Source organism: Polyodon spathula, chromosome 6, assembly GCF_017654505.1.
Source record: "Polyodon spathula isolate WHYD16114869_AA chromosome 6, ASM1765450v1, whole genome shotgun sequence".
Classification (NCBI taxonomy): domain Eukaryota; kingdom Metazoa; phylum Chordata; class Actinopteri; order Acipenseriformes; family Polyodontidae; genus Polyodon; species Polyodon spathula.
This window is the reverse complement of record NC_054539.1, coordinates 36,170,010-36,192,288: the sequence shown is the minus strand read 5'-3', so window position 1 is coordinate 36,192,288 and position 22,279 is coordinate 36,170,010. Positions and strand designations below refer to the sequence as shown.

General features: G+C 39.2%; 1 protein-coding gene across 1 annotated transcript in view; it reads right to left on the bottom strand.

Moving 5' to 3' along the window:
• nup133 (nucleoporin 133) overlaps positions 1 to 22,279 on the bottom strand; it is a 121,762-nt gene that overhangs the window by 44,151 nt on the left and 55,332 nt on the right. Inside the window, exons 14-17 of the mRNA XM_041252798.1 lie at positions 21,880 to 21,974; positions 21,333 to 21,557; positions 4,364 to 4,486; positions 3,653 to 3,752 (exon numbers count right to left, since the gene is read on the bottom strand). Of these exons, the coding sequence (XP_041108732.1) occupies positions 3,653 to 3,752; positions 4,364 to 4,486; positions 21,333 to 21,557; positions 21,880 to 21,974 (543 nt within the window). The remainder of the gene's footprint in view (positions 1 to 3,652; positions 3,753 to 4,363; positions 4,487 to 21,332; positions 21,558 to 21,879; positions 21,975 to 22,279) is intronic.

Sequence of the window (22,279 nt, the reverse complement as noted above, 5' to 3'; positions counted from 1 at the left end):
AAAGTACTACTGTAGTAACAGTACCTGGCTACAGTTTAAAACTTGTACCGTTACATTTCTTTTTTGTACAGTGTTTCTGAATAAAACTACAGTTAGGCTACAGTACAGTAGCTAGTAGGATGTTACGTAGCAATCGTATGTAATTGCATAAAACACGCCAAAATAACGCCAGAAAATTAATTAATAATTAATGCTGCACTTTAAATAGAAATGTGTGATTATTTCATTGATTCCAGAAAGAAAAAATACATAAAAACATCAAGGTAAAATACAGTAACGTCTGTTTTATTTATGAACATTTACCATAGAAATAGCTCTAACTGTCCACGCCATGGGGCAATTTACATCATTTAATTCGAATTTTCACATCTCAAACTATTTGTATGGTCCCCAGAGATTAGAATTAAGCAGAGTTCACTGTACATATATTCAGCTCTTAGTGAAGTGGTTAGTTGTACAAGTCAAGATGCATTCTGCCTCACTACTGCGGAATAACCCACAAACCAGTTTAACTAGTATAGTTTGAAGAGTACACATTTCAGTATTATCATTTTTAATTATTGTGACCAGGACAATGTAAGATGTGACAGCATGATATTGGTGCTCAAACCTAAGCCTGTTGTGGCACCAAGACATAGGATAAAATACAAATACAATTCAAAGCTGCTGGTGTTACAGTGGTAGTAATATACAATCCTAATTTAAATACAAAAATGTAAAGGAAATAAAAAAAGTTAAGATTTGGGACATATTTCGGTTTCATGAGTGGTACATTTTCTTGTGCGGCCCCCCAATCCCATGCAACCTCCGGAAACAGGTTCTCAATCACCAAAACTTTGGGAACCCCTGATCTATCGTATCGGTCAAGAGAAAAGCAGTAAGCACACACCAATGTAGATAATCAAAGTCTATTTTTACTACTACCATATATATATATATATGGCGCCGTCTTCTCATCATTAAGATCAGTGGGCGGGCACTTCATGTCTTAAAAAGCACTCGATTGGCTGTTGCTAGGGAACACTTTGCTTCTCAACTCAGATTTTTCAACCTGTTTTTTGAAGCTGTACCCCTTCTGTCGGGAGGTTTCAGCTAAAGTACCCATTACAATGTATGCTCAATGAGTGGTACCACAGTTGCAATAAAAGGCAGAATAATCTGGTTAACATTTCTTTTTTCTCCCGTTTTATTTAATAAATAATTTCACACAGGGTCTGGGACTGACAAATTGCTGAGGCAGAAAACAAAACAGTAAGCTTCATTCTTAAAACTTGGATGCAAAGAATTAAAAGGCAGTATTTAGGAATCTTTCGCTTTCTATTGGGAAAAGTCATAAATAATACAAAATAGTCTGCAGTGTAAATGTTTGTCACATTACTGTTTACTTCCCACCTCAGCATGATTGTGTGTGCTGTTTAAAATGTTTACAATATCAGAAACATTAACCAAGAAAAAACTAGAATTACTAACTAAAATTGATCCAAGGGGGCTCTATATAACTATGTCGCTTTGCATTTTCTGACTTCTGTGTTTGCCTTCTTTTTTCTATTGCAAGTAAGAAATGTATCCAACACCAAACACATATTCAACCAGCCGCTATTGCTGTTAATAACATGCAGCAGCAGTAATAAACAAAAACCGTCAAAGTATGATGACAATTTATGTTTACCAGAGCATTTATACTTCTAAAAAATGTAGAAACACTGTGCTTCACTGATACGACAAGTTGAAAACAGCAGAGATCACGAGCAGCACAGAACGCTCTTTAGGCACAATCGCCAGACACTTCGTTCATCTATATATCAGAGCGGAAATGGTGGACGAGACAGATTGTTTTTTTTTGGTTTTTCATTTGCCGTTCACATTTAGCCGCTAAATAAATATTAAACAAGTATACACTGTGGTATATAGAATATATAATACCGTTAAAAAAAATTCAAGGTCATTATTTTCTCTTTAATTTTTATTTGTGCATTTGAGTAATCTAGGTACCCCCTATGACCCTTAGAAGTACCCCCAGGGGTACGCATACCCCCAGTTAAAAACTCCTGTCTTTACATATTATGTTACTGCAAACGAAATCATGAAACAGTGTACTGACAAGTACTTGTCATTTTAGCTGATAGTCAACTGTTAGTGAAATGAGTGGAGTTTTCAGAGGGAAAAATCTAATGTACCTAACAATCAACTTCACAAAGCAATAATCCCCTTTGTGTTAACAAAACACATGAGGTTCTCTCGCAATTTATTAACAAGCATTTTAGTGTTCCATTCATAAAGAACCCCCGCTACAGGTGAACCACTAAAAACTGTGTCATTGACAACACTAGCTTGATGAAATGGATGACAATGTCTATACTGTTACACAGTCTACTATCTTAAAAGTATACACAAATTACCATATTCCTTTGAATTTAAGACACTCACAAAATTAAGGACGCAGCCCAAATTTCCCACCCTCAGTTTGATGAAAAAAAAAAATCAAATAAATATGCATTTACAAAGATACAACCTCATAGTCTACTGATGAATTTGGAGGTGGTGATGAGGGCCACTTTGTATACTTGCTTAGCACTTTAAATAATGTTAAAATTCTGTTAGCAGGGTTGATGGCTGCAAAAAAGTTATTCTCAAACTTTGGATTGAGTCCGCAACGGCTGCAGCCTACTAAAGCTTAACTGTGTTTAGAGATATTGTTCATCTGGAGCAGGCAACAGCTAGACTAAATGGGGTGAGACTGAGAACAGTGGAGACGTGGGATTCGGTCTCCACCTCCCTGGCCAAACTCCTGCTGGAATGACTGTTTTAACCTTTATTTTTTTATGATTTTATTTTTTTATTTTGCTGTGAGTATGAGCTCTTTTGTATATAGTTATTTGTGTTTGTTTTGTCTTTGTAATGCTCTGTTTTATTTGTTTTGTTAAAAAATAAACTGTTGCTCACAAAAAAAATATATTCATATGGAGGCAGTTTGTGGCCATCTGCAATCACACAGCACATTACAGTTATGTGCTGTTTCTCATTTTCAGTCATGACTACTCACCTTTTTTTCTCCCAATTTGTGAACTGTGGTATTGCTTGGCATGTCGAAAAATATGGGGGTGTGATCAGCATTTCCAATCTATCCAAGCTGGTACTGTTTGTTAGAAGCACTGAAATTCTAAAAGCTTCTCTTTGAATTCCTCAGGAAGCTAATGATGTTTTCGTGAAAATGGCTGCCTGTATGTCATGGATAAGTCAAGATTGGGCAGTAACGTTTTGGTTTGTCTTTTCTCATAAGCAAGTCACAATGATACTAGTGTATTCCGGCAATCAGTCACATTGCTATTTGTGCACTCTGGTAGTCACGTCTTTTGTTGGTGATTTTAATATATGAACCACTATACTGTACACGCATTTACATGAACACTGCTGGGTGTTGATGTCGGTTCTGTTATAAATGTATAATTTCCATTTCTAATGCCCAGCTTAAAGTATATATAGTATAGTATATGTATATAAAGTATACAGTCGTTGTGTGGTGGTTTGGGAATGTCTGCATTAATCACATTTTTAATTTAAAAATGATTATTAACTTTTTTTTTTTTTTTTTTCCCCCAAATCTAAACCTCTGAATTAGCGTATTACATTTAACAGTAGAGACAAAGTTTACCTGTCCAAGGAATGTATTCAGGCTCCTTCTTGCTGCTGTCTGTGTTCTGGTAACGGGAAGCTTGGGTCTGTCGATACTGACCAGCAGCCTGCAACATATCCTGAAAGGAGTAGCAAGGAAGAAATATTTCCAATAACTTACCAGAAAAACTCTCTACTTCTGCTCTAGAACAAGTACAGTGCTCCCCCTTTATAACGCTGTAGTCGGGAGACATAGTTAAGAGATGTGCTATTTGTGTTCTGCCTATAACGAGAATACTTGTGTTAGTTTAGTGGCATTACTGGACAAATGGGAGGCATGACCATACCACCTTATAACCTGATCCGCAGTATAAAGGGTCACCTTATAAAGGGGGAGCACTGCATTGGGAAATGCCTTCAGTGACTAGAATTCAGATCTACTTGTTACATACAATCAATATTTATATTGCACAGGATGACTATAATTCCTAAACTTTGTTACAGGTTTTTGTGCAATTTAGACACAAAGACATTTCAGTCATTTATCAACATCGTAGACAGATTGTGAGTATGTCATACCTTACAATTATTCAGATAATCTAAGAATACATGGCGATACCTGTCCATCTGTCTTTATGTACACGTATGTCATACTTACATTTGTACATGTATTTATAGGACCAGCTTGTGGTGAAGAATGTCTAACAAGTTTTATGTGCATCAAAAAAAGAATTTAATGTATTTTAAATACCTTTATAATGTTGTTTAAGTCTACAACAATCTGAGCCCATTCAACTGTCTCAACATGAACTTCTTTCAGAACTCGCTCCTCTTCTACCAGAAAACACTCAAAGATAGAGTCAATCTGGGAGACCTGCATGAGAAACAAAATTGCCTTACTTTCACAGCTATTACAGCTTTACTCAGTGAAATCAAACAATTAAATCAAGATGACAACCTGTGGGAAGAAATACAGGAGTATGCCTGTAACCCAGCCCGTCATTGCCATCGGTGTCCGTCAGCACCAACACTTCTGATCTATAACCCAATCACAAACTTGCTCAGCGTCAACTGGCCCGTTCTGTATCAATTCAATTTAATTCTGTACAATGCCGTCTGTGAGAATTACTCATTAGCATAATGTATTACTGTTGCCATTCTTTTTACTGTGCACCTCTCAGCACTAAACCACGAGAAAGATGTACGGTAACATTGGTTAATGAAGGGCAAACAGAGGGAGTAGCGCTGTTATGTTAGACTGATCTCGAACACCACGCTTCCAGATATTTTCAATCACACATGCTCACTGGCAATGTCATTGTGTGATTGTTCCGTCTGCGTGTACCATGCCAACTCAAAAACAAAGGAAGAAGAGCTGTCTACAGCGACAGTGAAGTGTTCTAGGATTGACCTAATCTACAGGTAAGAAATAGGTACACAACAATTCGCCCCCGACAATAATAATAATAATAATAATAATAATAATAATAATAATAATTTACAGTTTACAGTTGTCAAGTACTGCAGAAAGGATGAGATTAGAACTGAACCGAATTGTGAACGGGCTTAAAATTGCAACACTTTACAGAGCAAAACACATTCCAACTACTTTCACGTCTTCAGTGTACATAAATTGCTAATTATATAGACATTTCATTTACCGTTGCTGTTTTGTAATTCAGTGTTATTCTCCCCAAAACACAAACGCTAAAAATTAACACACAATTCATAGGCAATTGTTTTGCTGAAATTCCTGCACCAAAAAAAAAAAAGAGCAAGTCTATGGCATGGTTAAAGTAGCAGTCTGAATTGTGAAATGAGGAGAGATAATGAACAAACACAATATTGAGAAGTGGTCAATTTCAATTGGGCCGGTAACATTTTTTAACTGTGTAATGTATATAGTATAGTCCACATGGCTACTGTTTTAGAACGCAGGAAAATGGGTCAGTGTGCCAAAAAGCTGAAAAATGAATTTACAAACTATTTCTAAAAACACACCCACTCCCCGATAACGACGTAATTGAACTCGTCCGAATTTCAACCAACTGCACCAATAAGCCAAAAGTAAAGTATTTAAATCAATAATGATAAAGAAGCAAATTATGAAAAAAAACGAATATATATATATATATATATATATATATATATATATATATATATATATATATATATATATATATATATATATATATATAAAATGCAGTGGAAGAATAAGACTTAATCTGGCTTCATGATGAAAGTGAAACAAATGTCAGTTACCCAGACTTAACAGCAGCTTTTTTTTTGTTGGGAATTCAGCATTTAGTTGCCCTCATATCCAGTCTCACAGTAATAGTTCGAGATAGCAGATAGAGCTTCAGTTTGTCGCACTGTCCTTGTAGTTTAGGATTACCAGATTTCCAGTGAAAATAAATAAACAGAGTATTTTTGTTCTTCTTTAATTTACTAGCAGGTGCTTGTCTGCTGCTGTGACCGCAGCGGGGAAAAAAAAGCACCAATAGATACCCAGTTACGCCACGTGGAAGCTGGACAAGGGGATCGAATTGTCATTTTGATTTGGGATACAATGTGTTCAGGTAAGAAATTCATTCAAAATCTTTACAGGCCTCATTCGTATCAGCAGTAAGATTTGTGCTGACTTATGAGAGGCTACGACAACGATCTGATGATTATTGTTTGAATAGTGTTTACTGTTATGATTAGTATAAATCCGTTACTCTTTTAGCGTTGCTTACAGCTCAGTTGCGAGTTTGCTTGTAAAAAAAACGAGTATCATTTGTACACATACATTTTAAAATCTTGAATACAGTATTTTCATTTTCTGACAAGCACACCAATATGTGCACGTTAAATGGCTGAAATAACTACAACAGCATATATTGAAAGGCTTTGCTTAGCCACTTGTTATTTGAGGCGTGGGCTCTCTGGCTACTGCACACATTAAACATACGGAAATTAAAAACCGTCATGAAAGAATATGCAGGCGAGCTAAACTTTCCCCCACCTTTCGGATTTTTTTCTGTTTGTTCATAATGCAGTTTGCAAGTGCACTCGGCTTGTTTACATTGTGTGTAAAACGGATGTTTACTATATCCTGCAAAGCATTTTGAAAGATGGCAGCTACTGATATATTGCTCCGGTTTTTAAGCATGTTTCAGATTACGAACATAAGAAAGTTTACAAACGAGAGGAGGCCATTCGGCCCATCTTGCTTGTTTGGTTGTTAGTAGCTTATTGATCCCAGAATCTTATCAAGCAGCTTCTTGAAGGATCCTAGGGTGTCAGCTTCAACAACATTATTGGGGAGTTGATTCCAGACCCTCACACTTCTCTGTGTGAAAAAAGTGCCTCCTATTTTCTGTTCTGAATGCCCCTTTGTCTAATCTCCATTTGTGACCCCTGGTCCTTGTTTCTTTTCTCAGGTCAAAAAAGTCCCTTGGGTTGACATTGTCAATACCTTTTAGAATTTGGAATGCTTGAATTAGGTCGCCGCGTAGTCTTCTTTGTTCAAGACTGAACAGATTCAGTTCTTTTAGCCTGTCTGCATATGACATACCTTTTAAACCCGGAATAATTCTGGTCGCTCTTCTTTGCACTCTTTCTAGAGCAGCAATATCTTTTTTATAGCGAGGTGACCAGAACTGAACACAATATTCAAGATGAGGTCTTACTAATGTATTGTACAGTTTTAACATTACTTCCCTTGATTTTAAATTAAGCACTTTTCACAATGTAGCCGAGCATCTTGTTGGCCTTTTTTATATTCCCCACCATGTCTAGATGAAGACATTTCTGAGTCAACAAAAACTCCTAGGTCTTTTTCATAAATACCTTCTCTAATTTCAAAATCTCCCATATGATATTTATAATGCACATTTTTATTTCCTGCGTGCAGTACCTTACACTTTTCTCTATTAAATGTCATTTGCCATGTGTCTGCCCAGCTCTGAATCTTGTCTAGATCATTTTGAATGATCTGTGCTGCTGCAACAGTGTTTGCCACTCCTCCTATTTTTGTGATTCTTACACATTGTGTGGAAGAAAACTGGGAGCACTTCGCTAACTTAATTAATACATTTCTTGAATGCCTACAGTAGGATTATGCAGTTTACCCAATTCTGCACAGTTCTCCTAATGTCGGCATTAAAAAAATAATTTGAGAAAAGATTGAATATGTTTTACTGTTTTGTCGAGTTTGGCAAGATTTTGGTGTGTAACCAAAGTTTCTACCAGAGCTTCAGTTTTTCGCACTGTCCTTGTAGTTTAGGATTACCAGATTTCCAGTGAAAATAAACAGGGAGTTTTTTTTTTTCTTTAATTTACTGGCGCAGTCTGAAGCCAAAAATATCAGTGTATAAAGTAACACAGGGCGCATGCAAGGAGTCTGAGAAGCTGATGCCCTCAAGCCCCGACGTTCTGGAAAGTATATTCTCTGCACTCTGCCATTCGACAGAGTGAACAGCATGGACCCGGAGTCTAAGCACACTGCTAGATAGGAGGCTATCTGAAAAGGGTGAGCTGGCTCTTCGCATGATTCACCATAATTCCTAATCGTAGATGGAGGCCGATGAACAGTTACGTGTCAGTGTATGCCTGAGCACAATGAATCAGTCGTCCAAACAGACTACTCTGATATCTGAGTCTACAATGGGGCCATCATATCTTCCCTGCGCTTTGAAAAGGCATGGGGAGCTAGAGAGAAGCCAAACAGCAAACCTTTAACTTGTACGCTGTTCCCTGAAAAGCAAACCGCAGGTACTTAACTGTGCCAGGTTTTATGGGGATATGGAAACAGGTGTCTTTGAGGTCCACTGTAGTGAACCAGTCGCCTGGCCTGACTGTCAACATTTTGAACCTCCTTCGGCTAGGTTGCATGTTGACCTGTCTGAGGTCGAGGATCGGCCTGAGGCCACCAGGAAGTACCTAGAGTAGAACCCTTCCTCCAACTGGAGGGGGTCTATCATGCGAATAGCCCAGCGGAGTCCTGTGGGTCCGTGACTGATGTTTCAGTCACACCCCGAAAGGGATGGGGACCATGCTTAAATTACAGCGAGTAGCCGGTCTGAATGGTAGCAAGCATCCGGATGTCTGATGCACTGACGCCAATAAGGGATGCACCAAATCCAGAATTCGGTTTCGGCCCGAATACCTACTTTTTGAGCAGGGTTCGGATTCGGACAAATACTTAGGATTCAGTGAACCAAATCCGAATCCTATATCCATACATCCAGTTTAATATATCCCTCCAATGTGTGCAGTAGTTCTTCAAATAAAAGGCACAAATCCAGTATTGAACATAACCGTTGTACAGTATTTAATAACAAGAACACGTTGTATGAACTCTGTCCCAGCGCTCAACTCCCTTACTGGTGGCACACACACTAAACACACGCAGGGGCTGAATGTAAACATACCTGGTATGCAACAGCACATTTTTCATGGAGTAAAGTTATGCAGTAATCCTGTAATATATAGTAACGGTAAACTGTTGTAGACTTTTGTGCTTTGTTTGTCAAACGTGTTCTAGAGATTATACAAAGATAAAAAAAAATAAAACAAATTGGTGCACATAAATATACATTTTTTGTAACTTTACAACTGTCAGATGTGCAAGACTTTGAACTATATGCTTTAGTAAATTAAATTTTACGTTATTGCAATGTGCCAATACAAGTTGAACCATTTGGAAACTGCTGTGTTTTATTTAAAAAAAAAAAAAAAAAAAAACTATTTCATAGCTTATTTGATATGTGTTACACACACGGTGCATTTAAAAATCAAGGTGGGTTTTATTTCGCAGGGAGATCATTCAGGTCACTCATCACAGTAATTTTTTCCTCATAGCTCTCAGTCTCAGATCAGGTGACACAGGCTGAAATATCATTAAAGAAAATAGTGGGTGTAACATCTGTGCTGACTCTGCTGGCGTGTTCACGGGCTGCAGGAAGAGGACGGCAGTCGTCCAACAACCGCCTGTGAGTCATGGCAGTGACACGGGGAGGTGGGAAAGTGGGTGTGTGGACTTTCCCCCTCTGAATGGCTGAGAGGCGCGTCTTGGGAGATTGTTAGCCCTATAAATTAACGCTCTGTTGTTTCCTCAGATCTGCCCTTTTAAACGCGTAGAGTGCACGGAAACGCTGGTCCACGACCGAATGGAGGTTCAGAGCGAGACAGTGAGGGAGGGGAACCCTTGGGCAGATCCCTGAATAAGGATAGCCGAGCAGGCTAGGTAGCTGGCAGCGTAGGACGGTGATCCGGGTTCCACGGGCAGCGGCGACCGGGATATTGCTGCAGAGTGCAGCACCTTTTCTTTGTAGTTTTGTTACTGTTTTATTTTTCCTGTTTCTTTGTGCCTTCGATTTTTGTAGTATTGTTTTGAAGCACCTGCGAGTGCGCCTGAACTGTTTACCCTTGCTTGGTATTCCTGTGGTTCTGTTTACCATAGTTGGTAAGCAGACCACGGACCAACAGCGCCCTTTGCGGGCTAAAGAAACCCAACGCGCCCCTGAAATAAAACTGGGCACCTGTGTGGTGTTTTCAATTACACCTGTCTGTCTTCTGGTCAGTGAATTACCCACACCCCTTCCACAGTGGGTTATGGCCAGTGGTGTAGTCCTAAATCAAAGTACCGGAACAACAATTAAAAATATGAACTTGCAAGAACATTTATTTTGATAGGTAATGCGTGCGTCTCGCATGCGATGTTGAGGCTACTCCCCGAGTACAGAGAGTGCTGTTTTTCCAGCCAAATTTGGCCTGTTTTGAAAGCATCTAGCGGGTTAAATGTTGTCTTTGGTGGTTTGGTTATTTTTTTGACTATTTCATCATGCATGTTTTTTTTTTTTCTTTCTATTCTTTACTATTATGTAATCTCCGGCGCAGAACTTTAGTCACCACGCTGTGGTATATCACGTCCTTCTCCCGTCTTTTTTCTGGACCTCTGCATCCAATACAATTACAAATTACACTAACGCTCAGTATTTTTATTCGTCATCAATTTAAGAACTGTATCAGTACATTTTTTTTTTTTTATGTATTTTTACAGACTATTTGGCGACAGTTTTGAACAATTTAATTGTACACTACATTCTGAATATTAGTTAAAAAAAAAAAAAATAGACAGCGGTTCTGGTATTGTAAGCTGTGAGTAACATTACCTACCAGTGTTTTTTTTTTTTATTATTATTATTATTATTATTATTTTAAATACATGTCTATCACTTATTTATGGTTTTGTAATATATATTAAAACTTAAATGCAAGGGCAGTCGTTCACTCCAATGCCTGGGTCTGTGACCGATGTACAAAACAGCTTTAAACCCCTGTTTAGGGCCCCAATTGTAGCATGCACGTCAGCTGTTGTCGTCAGCGTTTCTTCTTCTTAAAGTAGTACTGTAGTTTGTAATAGAAGTACTAATGTTCCCTTCTGTGCCTCACAAGGATGACTGAAGCAAACAATAGTGCGGGAGATTTGACTACACACATTTAAAATACACGCTATTCAGAAACTAGGGATGGGTGATACCACTGATTTTCTTTTCGATCCGATACCAAGTAATATCAAGGCTAGTATGCCAATACCGATTCTTTTAAAAGTCTTATGTACATAAAAAGGGGAAATCTTTGTGATTTCTACAGTGAAAATGGGTAAATGCAGACATCAAAAATTATATTTGAAAGCCTTTGCATTAGTATTAAATAAACTACTCGTGATCAGACTTCTCTTTTTGTTTTCTGTTTGATAACAGCAATTATAAAACACATGTTCAATAACGTTCAACAAATGTTCAATTATATTATTACCCTTTTCAGGTGTTATTCTTCACATCACTTCAACTGAAAATTTGGGCTAATCAGATACCCTGAAGTGAAATCAACAACATAAAATAAAAATCTCTTAAGAAGAAAAGAAGAATACATGCTGCTCTGATTTCTAGGAACACATAAATTTAGCTTTATCTTTTAATTTAGCTTTTAATTTTTAACGCATAAACTTCTTACAGCACCAGGCAGGATGCACTTGAGGTCAACACTTGAAATGTATGCTACATAAAGTAAAGTGATTGTCAACCTCTACCTTGACTCTTTGCCCATTTATAGGTTTTTGTTTAGAAACAACAGCATGTTGACATTTTCCCCCTTCAGTCTGTTTCTTCTTTTGCTCACTAACTCTCCTGCCTTTGAAAATAAATTATTTCTGAGGGTACAGATGAAGCAATGAATCCCAGGTATTTTGCTGCAAGTCTGCTTAGGGATGGGAATGTTTGCTCATGCTCTTGCCACCAATGTAATGGGTCCTGGTCCCAGGGAATTAACTTTTCGCATTTTAATGAGTGCATCAGTACCTGTTGAGCGGTGCTATTGGGCAGACAGAACTTGAATGTCAAAATCCACCCATATCCCTCCTTTTGCTGTAGCTGGGGCAGAGCTTGCAGTAGATGCAGGAGTCACTGGTGAGGCAGAGCTTGGCACAGGTGCTGAGGAAGAGCCTGGCGGTGGTGACTGTGAAGTGGGCTGATGGACTTCCTGCATTTCAGTGAGCATTCGCTTTTTCATAGTTCCCACATTCTCTCTCACGAAATGTAAGGTTTTTAAACCTTATGTCCAAGAACGTGCTGGCTGCGAGACTGTGAAAGGTTTCAATCCCACGAAATCTGCGTTGACATTGCAGTGCCAGTTCTGTGGCAAGGGAGCTACCTTGATGCTCAGTGGCTGCAGCTGCTCTGAGAAGTAGTGACACAGAAACATGTTTTTCGGCTGAAATTTCCCGCGTTGCCTCTCCGAAGGGTCTCGGGGCCTCAATGGTAAGGTGGATCATGGATAGCTCTTCACTGCTTAAGCATAGAGTGTTCTTTCCAAGTAGACAGAGGGCTGTGGTAACTGCTTTCTTCTGCTCATGGAGTCTCTCCAACATGCAGAATACAGAATTCCACCTTGTTTCCACTGACTGAATCAGTTTATGCTCTGCCACCTTCAGTTGCTTTTGTAAGCTTCTCTGTGGCTTTCGTGCTGTGGTGGAAAAAAGATACAACACTACTGCATTTTTCCAAAAGCTGAACAACTTCAGGAACAGCTTTAATTCCATCTTTTACCACCATGTTTAAGGTGTGGGCAAAACAGGGGTAGTGCTTCCACCCAGCCTTGTGCACCACAGAAACCATATTTGCACCATTGTCTAACAACTGCTACCACCTTCTGAGTTATGCCCCATTCATCTGTTACTCTTTTTAGCTCTAAACTAATGTTGTCAGCTGTATGTTGTCCATAGAAACTACAGGTTTCTAAAACAAACTCCTGCATTTGCCAGTTGTCAATGAAATGACAGGACACAGTCAAATATGCCTCTGTGGACCTTGAAGTCCATGTCTGTTGGGAGAACCACACTGTGTGCACGTTGACAATTTGCCATTACTTTGTCTTGACAGTCTTTATACATGTCGGCAATTGTACCCTCCATCAAGCGTTTGCGGCTTGGGATTTTATAGCGCGGATCAAGGGTCTTGACAAATGCATTAAAACCTCTATCCTCAACAACTGAGATTGGCTGGAGGTCCCTCACAATCATCTCTCCCAGACTTCTTGTAATCTCTGCAGCTCTTTGAGAGTAATCTATAAAAAATAAAAATACTTAATATGTCCTACAAGCTACACTACATGCAATTATGTCTTTATACAGTATGGGCAGTATATGGGAGTAACTCTCATTCAGCCTAAAATAGTTAGACTAAGTAGAACATAAGAAAGTTTACAAATGAGAGGAGGCCATTCGGCCCATCTTGCTTGTTTGGTTGTTAGTAGCTTATTGATCCCAAAATCTCATCAAGCAGCTTCTTGAAGGATCCCAGGGTGTCAGCTTCAACAACATTACTGGGGAGTTGATTCCAGACCCTCACAATTCTCTGTGTAAAAAAGTGTCTCCTATTTTCTGTTCTGAATGCCCCTTTTTCTAAACTCCATTTGTGACCCCTGGTCCTTGTTTCTTTTTTCAGGCTGAAAAAGTCCCTTGGGTCGACACTGTCAATACCTTTTAGAATTCTGAATGCTTGAATTAGGTCGCCACGTAGTCTTCTTTGTTCAAGACTGAACAGATTCAATTCTTTTAGCCTGTCTGCATATGACATGCCTTTTAAGCCCGGAATAATTCTGGTCGCTCTTCTTTGCACTCTTTCTAGAGCAGCAATATCTTTTTTATAGCGAGGTGACCAGAACTGAACACAATATTCAAGATGAGGTCTTCCTAGTGCATTGTACAGTTTTAACATTACTTCCCTTGATTTAAATTCAACACTTTTCACAATGTATCCGAGCATCTTGTTAGCCTTTTTTATAGCTTCCCCACATTGTCTAGATGAAGACATTTCTGAGTCAACAAAAACTCCTAGGTCTTTTTCATAGATTCCTTCTCCAATTTCAATATCTCCCATATGATATTTATAATGTACATTTTTATTTCCTGCATGCAGTACCTTACACTTTTCTCTATTAAATGTCATTTGCCATGTGTCTGCCCAGTTCTGAATCTTGTCTAGATCATTTTGAATGACCTTTGCTGCTGCAACAGTGTTTGCCACTCCTCCTACTTTTGTGTCGTCTGCAAATTTAACAAGTTTGCTTACTATACCAGAATCTAAATCATTAATGTAGATTAGGAATAGCAGAGGACCTAATACTGATCCCTGTGGTACACCGCTGGTTACCACACTCCATTCTGAGGTTTTTCCTCTAATCAGTACTTTCTGTTTTCTACATGTTAACCACTCCCTAATCCATGTACATGTGTTTCCTTGAATCCCAACTGCGTTCAGTTTGAGAATTAATCTTTTGTGCGGGACTTTGTCAAAAGCTTTCTGGAAATCTAAATAAACCATGTCATATGCTTTGCAATTATCCATTATGGATGTTGCATCCTCAAAAAAATCAAGCAAGTTAGTTAGGCACGATCTCCCTTTCCTAAAACCATGTTGACTGTCTCCCAGTACCCTGTTACCATATAGGTAATTTTCCATTTTGGATCTTATTATAGTTTCCATAAGTTTGCATGTAATAGAAGTCAGGCTTACTGGTCTGTAGTTACCTGGTTCAGTTTTGTTTCCCTTTTTGTAGCTGCAGGCAATTACTTAACATTTAAAGTGTGTAATTTAATTAATGTATGAAGAGTTTCATTCCAAAATGCATTATCCACCATCTGATAAAAGTGTCACCTTTGTGATAAAATGATGGCTGGCATAAGTTATATTCACCAGACCATTCCTGAAGGTATTAGCAACCTGAGATCTTTACTTACATTTTATAAAATATAATCTGTTTTAGAAATCCTGAGCAATGCATACCAGTTTTTCCACAAAATTAATATAGTGCATTCAGATATTTGAAAATATGTCCAATCTAGCAGGCTATTGAGTGTGTTTACATGCACAACAAAACACAGACTGGAAAAAAATCAGATTATGGCAATAATTCGACTTAAGTGTTTACATGCACAGCAATACCACGATTACACAAAAAACCTTGTTTACATGGGATCGGTGAAATAGTGGGGTTTCTCTTATAAACGACCTGGCGCTGGTTACGTAGTCAGACATGAACACATTTAAAAAACATAGAAATCTGACAAAGCTGATAATATGCCCAGATTAATTAAAGTGTTGGCCAGAAATCTTGGTGTGTTACTGCTATTAAGACCCCGATGAAAGATATCAGATAAAGGTGTTTACATTACTTTTTACATAGCCGGATATTAACCATAGTCGGGGTATCGGAGTATTAGTGTATATGTACATGCACCCACTGTAATATTATGCTCCTCAAGAAATAAAAAGTATTAACTGATTTCTGTTCAAATGATTAAAATAACCTAATATTATCACTTAGATACCTGGATAATGCCTGCCTCTCTGAAAGGCTTCTGTCAGAGAACTCAGCTTCACTCTGTTACTAGACGAGGCGGTATTTGTCTGTGTTCTCTCCCCCTCCTCTAATCGCCTCCGCTGCAACTCGTCATGCTCTCGTGTGTGACTGATCGCGATAGGAGATAGAGAGTGACAAGACGCCCGGCAAGCTCATGCTCTCGTGTGTGACTGATTTTTATGTGTTTTAGAAGGTTTGTGGTATTACCACAATATCTTACACACTTTTGACATATGTCACATTTTGCTTCATTGCTGTTTATTGGAGTGAAGTGACTCCAAACGATGCTTCGTTTTCTTTCGGCCATGAAAGCAGAGCAGCACTGGTAACCGTGTTCACTCTTGTTTATGTGACTGACTGTGACTGAGTGACTGCGTGTGTCTCGGCGTGCCAGTGTATAGGCTATATGAGGAGCGAAGGGAGAGGGCGGAAGGAGAAGTAGTTCCTATCCTAAACAACAATGTGCTACATTTCATTTTATTTTCACTTTTCAATATCTGATACACATTTAGTTTCATTAAAAAAAAAAAAAACTCTGAATCGGACACTGATTTATTTGTTCCTAGTGCTTACTCAATGGAAAGACAGAAAATAGATCGCTTCACTGATGCCCAGCCACCGGAATTTGAGCGGTATGGCTCTATATAAGAATTTTTATTTAAAAAAAAAAAAAAAAAAAGGGTAAACGTTCTTAGTTATTTCTTAAGTCAAGATTCTGTCTAGAAAAAAGTACCAGAACGTTTTTCTGGAGCGTTCCGGCTCGAGCATGGCAACGTTGGTGCTCTCCTTTCTTGGAACAGTAAAGCAAACAGTTCTGTATTTTGACATTTCTATTGTGGGGGGAGGGGGCTAAGTAAATTATGTAAGTTTCAAACTGAAATCTTATTCAGGGATATATTTCCATTCGGTAATAAAAAGACTTAACTAAAAGGCTCAAAACTATAGCTTGTGCACGTCCCTTGTTAGTAGCTGCCAGTCTGTTTTTCATTCAACAGTTTCCTTCAGTTTTCATGAAAGTTTATGTAGATTTGATATTCGATTTTGTATTCCCAAAAAATTGGATTTGGTGTATCCCTAGCGCCAATGCCCCAGGTGGCTCCCTAAGAAGGGGCCCTGAACCTGTGGCAGCAAATCTCTAGGGCCTGCTCATCTTGTGGTTTGGCCTTTGGCCTCTGCGCATGGCACCGGTCTGGCCACAGGCGCAGCTGGCTGTGCTGGTCCCGAGACTGCTGGCACAGGGAATAAAAACACAGGAATTAAGCAATAGCAAGCAATGTACAGTAAGAATGCACAGTTGCTGTCTCAACTGCAAAGAGGCTTGGTACCAGACTGTGATGTAACACTGGTCAGTAGCAGGCCAGAATGGAAAAACTTGTCACCATCAGCCACGTGTGCATGGGGGAAACTGCTGCCCAGAGCTTCTCTATTCCCGAGTGTGTGTTGTTCTCCCTTGGAGAGGGTGAAGGAGAACAGCGTTGTACAGGTGAGGGATGCAGAGTGCTCTGTAGAGCTGCAGGAGAAAAGTTCCTCCAACGTACACTTGGAGAATGCACACAAAACTTGAAGAAATGGGGTTTAACAGTGCCTCGTTTGCGTGCTGCTGCCTCAGGCAGGAAGACCATCTGCTTGTCCACAGGCAGGCTGGCCTTGCATGTGTCACATGGATAAAACCCAGTCATCATGCAAATAACATGCAATGTACCGAAGAATGTACAGTTGCTGCCCCAGCTTGCTAAAAAAACAACAACAACTGGACTGTCAACAAGGCCTGCGGATTGCAAAGCCACGTCCGGTAGCAGGTCGGAACCAGGACTGTACCGGAACAGTACAGGTCAGTTTGGTATCGGCTCTGTAGCACCGGGTTGGTATAGTAGTGTAAAGTACCGTTGTTGCCCTCAAGGGGCATCTGTCCATCAGCAACGCTGCTGTGCAGTAATGCAACAGGGTGGATCTGTAGACCAGGGCACCTGCAAGACCGCAGTGGCCTCTTGACCAACGCCATAAGCTCTGCCGTTACAGGGAGAGCTTAACTGCAGGAGATGCGCCATCTGACTCCACGCCCTCAGACAGGAATGCCAGCTCATAGACACACAGAGCAACTTAGAGGAACGCACACAAAATTCACAGAAAACAGTTTGATGCAAATAGCAAACAATGTACAGTAAGATGTACAGTTGCTGCCTCAGCTTCTTAAAGACAATAACTGGATTGTCAACAAGGTCTGTTTGACACTAGACAGGCAGACTTTGCATGTTTCAGAGGGATAAACCAAGGCAATATGCAAATAACAAGAAATGCCATTTGGTACCAGTTCGGTGTCTGTGGCACAAGGTAGATAAATTTTTCCACAATGGAGGTTACATAAGAAAGAACATAAGAAAGTTTACAAACGAGAGGAGGCCATTCGGCCCATCTTGCTCGTTTGGTTGTTAGTAGCTTATTGATCCCAAAATCTCATCAAGCAGCTTCTTGAAGGATCCCAGGGTGTCAGCTTCAACAACATTACTGGGGAGTTGATTCCAGACCCTCACAATTCTCTGTGTAAAAAAGTGTCTCCTATTTTCTGTTCTGAATGCCCCTTTTTCTAAACTCCATTTGTGACCCCTGGTCCTTGTTTCTTTTTTCAGGCTGAAAAAGTCCCTTGGGTCGACACTGTCAATACCTTTTAGAATTTTGAATGCTTGAATTAGGTCGCCACGTAGTCTTCTTTGTTCAAGACTGAACAGATTCAATTCTTTTAGCCTGTCTGCATATGACATGCCTTTTAAGCCCGGAATAATTCTGGTCGCTCTTCTTTGCACTCTTTCTAGAGCAGCAATATCTTTTTTATAGCGAGGTGACCAGAACTGCACACAATATTCAAGATGAGGTCTTACAAGTGCATTGTACAGTTTTAACATTACTTCCCTTGATTTAAATTCAACACTTTTCACAATGTATCCGAGTATCTTGTTAGCCTTTTTTATAGCTTCCCCACATTGCCTAGATGAAGACATTTCTGAGTCAACAAAAACTCCTAGGTCTTTTTCATAGATTCCTTCTCCAATTTCAATATCTCCCATATGATATTTATAATGTACATTTTTATTTCCTGCGTGCAGTACCTTACACTTTTCTCTATTAAATGTCATTTGCCATGTATCTGCCCAGTTCTGAATCTTGTCTAGATCATTTTGAATGACCTTTGCTGCTGCAACAGTGTTTGCCACTCCTCCTACTTTTGTGTCGTCTGCAAATTTAACAAGTTTGCTTACTATACCAGAATCTAAATCATTAATGTAGATTAGGAATAGCAGAGGACCTAATACTGATCCCTGTGGTACACCGCTGGTTACCACACTCCATTCTGAGGTTTTTCCTCTAATCAGTACTTTCTGTTTTCTACATGTTAACCACTCCCTAATCCATGTACGTGTGTTTCCTTGAATCCCAACTGCGTTCAGTTTGAGAATTAATCTTTTGTGCGGGACTTTGTCAAAAGCTTTCTGGAAATCTAAATAAACCATGTCATATGCTTTGCAATTATCCATTATCGATGTTGCATCCTCAAAAAAATCAAGCAAGTTAATTAGGCACGATCTCCCTTTCCTAAAACCATGTTGACTGTCTCCCAGTACCCTGTTACCATATAGGTAATTTTCCATTTTGGATCTTATTATAGTTTCCATAAGTTTGCATATAATAGAAGTCAGGCTTACTGGTCTGTAGTTACCTGGTTCAGTTTTGTTTCCCTTTTTGTGGATCGGTATTACGTTTGCAATTTTCCAGTCTGTCGGTACCACCCCTGTGTCAAGAGACTGCTGCATGATCTTGGTTAGCGGTTTGTAAATTACTTCTTTCATTTCTTTGAGTACTACTGGGAGGATCTCATCCGGCCCAGGGGATTTGTTTATTTTAAGAGCTCCTAGTCCCTTTAACACTTCTGCCTCAGTTATGCTAAAGTTATTTAAAACTGGATAGGAACTGGATGACATGTGGGGCATGTTGTCAGTATCTTCCTTTGTAAAAACTTGTGAAAAGTAATCATTTAACATATTTGCTATTTTTTTTTCTTCTTCTATGATTTTGCCATTTGTATCCTACACCCTCCTGCCAGCCATTCTAGAAAATGACCCAGCCGAGGCTGGATGTGTCTGCTCAAACCACAAAGTCGTGTGTAACAGGGCAGGAGCTGCAGCTCACATATACAGTATTGTAAAAAGATAAAAACAGAGCAAGTCGAGACTCAAACCGGGTTTGCTGGTACTGGTCCAGGGATGGTACAGTTTAACCTTAGTTACTCTTAAGTACCTGAACAGTGCCTAAGCACAAGTACAGTACAATAATTTTCTACAGTACACACAGTATTGTGTGGTGCACGGCACAGTACACACGGAGCATTGCACAGTACCACATTACGGAGCACATGATACGGTGCACAGAGCAAGGTACGGTGCACTACTGGTATGGTAACCTCATTCACCAAGAACAGTGGTAGGTCTGTGAAGCAATATATAGGGATGCCCACCTATACAGCTTCTGGCTTAACCAAACACAGCCCTAAGACTGGAGGAATCCCGCTGTCTGAGACTGACAGCCTTCGCAATGACACTGCAAGCAGAAACCAGAGCGGCAACGAAATTGCGTGAAGGACTGAGCAGTCAGAAACGAAGGAGAGCTGAGCCCAGCGACTGCTAGTGAATCGGCAAGGTAACCTCTTAAATATAACTGCTCTTAATTATAACTACTTCCTTGTATCTTGTACCTTGTATTTGACTTTACTATAATAGGTATCCGTATTCACACTTTTTGTAATTGCTATTTTTGAAATCATTCTCATCCATTCATCGTACTTACTACGTGCTCATACTGGACTTTAATCGTACAAGCAAATATTTTTAATATAAATTAACAGCTTTTAGTTGAATCCGCTCTTACATGTAATTATTTATTGTATTTCTATATCTTTCTTTTATTTGAATGATATTTTGTTACTGATTTTATTGTACTTTACAACTGCTCTTATCTGTAATGTGATACTTTGTACTGTGATATTTTGTAACAATTATAAGTCGCCCTGCATAAGAGCATCTGCTAACAAATAAGTAAATAAATACAAAAATACTGTCCGAAAAGAGAGCAGGTCTAGGACCTACAGTTACCACGGGAGCAATTATAGAGATGCCCACCTATAATGCTCTTGGTTAACCAACAGTCTGTTAGCGAACAGTCTTCACACTGAATGTGCAAGCAGAACTAATGTGGCAATGATACACTGTGGGGAGAACTGCAGCTTAACCCAGTCTCGGTGTAAATGCAGGACTTACTGTTACTTTAGTATAATTTTCATTAACAAAAAACAACATTTTTATTTGAAATTCCAACCGAAGCTAGCAGCCTGAGAGGGAACACAACGAGACGATTTAAGGTTATTTGGGGAAAGAGGCAGGAGAGCCGGTGGTTTCGTGCGGGGCACAAGGCTGCTATGGGATCAACGAAAACCATGGTTGAGTGCACAATATATAAGTAGTAATTACTATAAGCACATACAATAACCACAATAAAGTGTCATTACACCAGAGAAACAAAATTCAAATACAAGTAAGATACTTACCTGTTCGTAGGTCTCTCTCGCTTTCAGGTCGGTGAAAGGAAATATGATGATACTTGTGTCAGCAGTCTTTTATGTCTTCGGGAGGCAGGCTTGACTCTTACAGGCACTACGTGCAGCTTATTCAGGTTATCACGGTCTTTAGATTAAATACCCATTAGGTAATGGTTACATTTCACACTTGATAGGGAACTTGTAATGCTCTACAAATCAGACCTACCTCTCTAAAGAACACGTCGGCTGGAGTTAGACTTGGTGGGATGTCAGTGCCTTTCTTGTTTAAAGCTATGAGAATGCCTGCATTGACCTGATCTGGCAGTTTTGAGTGGTGATTTTTCAGGACGATGGCAGCAGAGAGCTTTTCTCCATGCTCACACAGTAGAAGACGAGTTGCCAGGGGAATGCCACGCACCTGAGCTGTGCCGAGTCTTTCAAACAGTCCAACCTGAAGAGCGGGGCAAAAAGCGATAAAAACTACAATATGCAGCTATTTATTTACGACAAAATAATATTTTAGTTTTTGCTCAAAATTCAATTAATGAAACATTTTTGTGAGTTAACCATATCAAAAACAAACAAAAAAGTATCCTTCTGCTTCTAGGTTGCACTTTTCTTAAAAAGAACCATGATAACATGTGGCAATGCAATACAGAAATGATTCTTACAGACTACAGCAGGGGTAGGTAAGTTGGAGGTCAATTAAATAATTAAGGCTCCAGTTTAGGGCCTACCTAGTTGAAATATTTAGAAGAAATTTAAAAACTTACTTGGAGAAGGAAGTCAATAAAAAAGCAATGGGCTTTCATTTTATCCTCCAGCTGATGAAGAAGAATCAATGATGTCTGACTAAATCCAACTGTCTCTGTAAACAGATTTAAACCAATAATTATAATGGATAATAAGGTCCAACGTATAAGACCTTTAAGGTTGTGCCCATTAAAGAAATTGTAGCTAATTGTATGGTTCCTTTCCAAAACTTTGGTTTAATTAAATTAAAATAACCATCAAATCATACAAGGAACGTGGATTGATGCTTAAAAATGCAAAGGAACCCAGCAACATTATAATATAGCTTGTTTACCGATCAATATATTAGCATGTTAACATGTATTGTAAATCAGATATTGCTGAGCCCAAAGTAAACGCTGTCTCGCATAGCAATGCTTA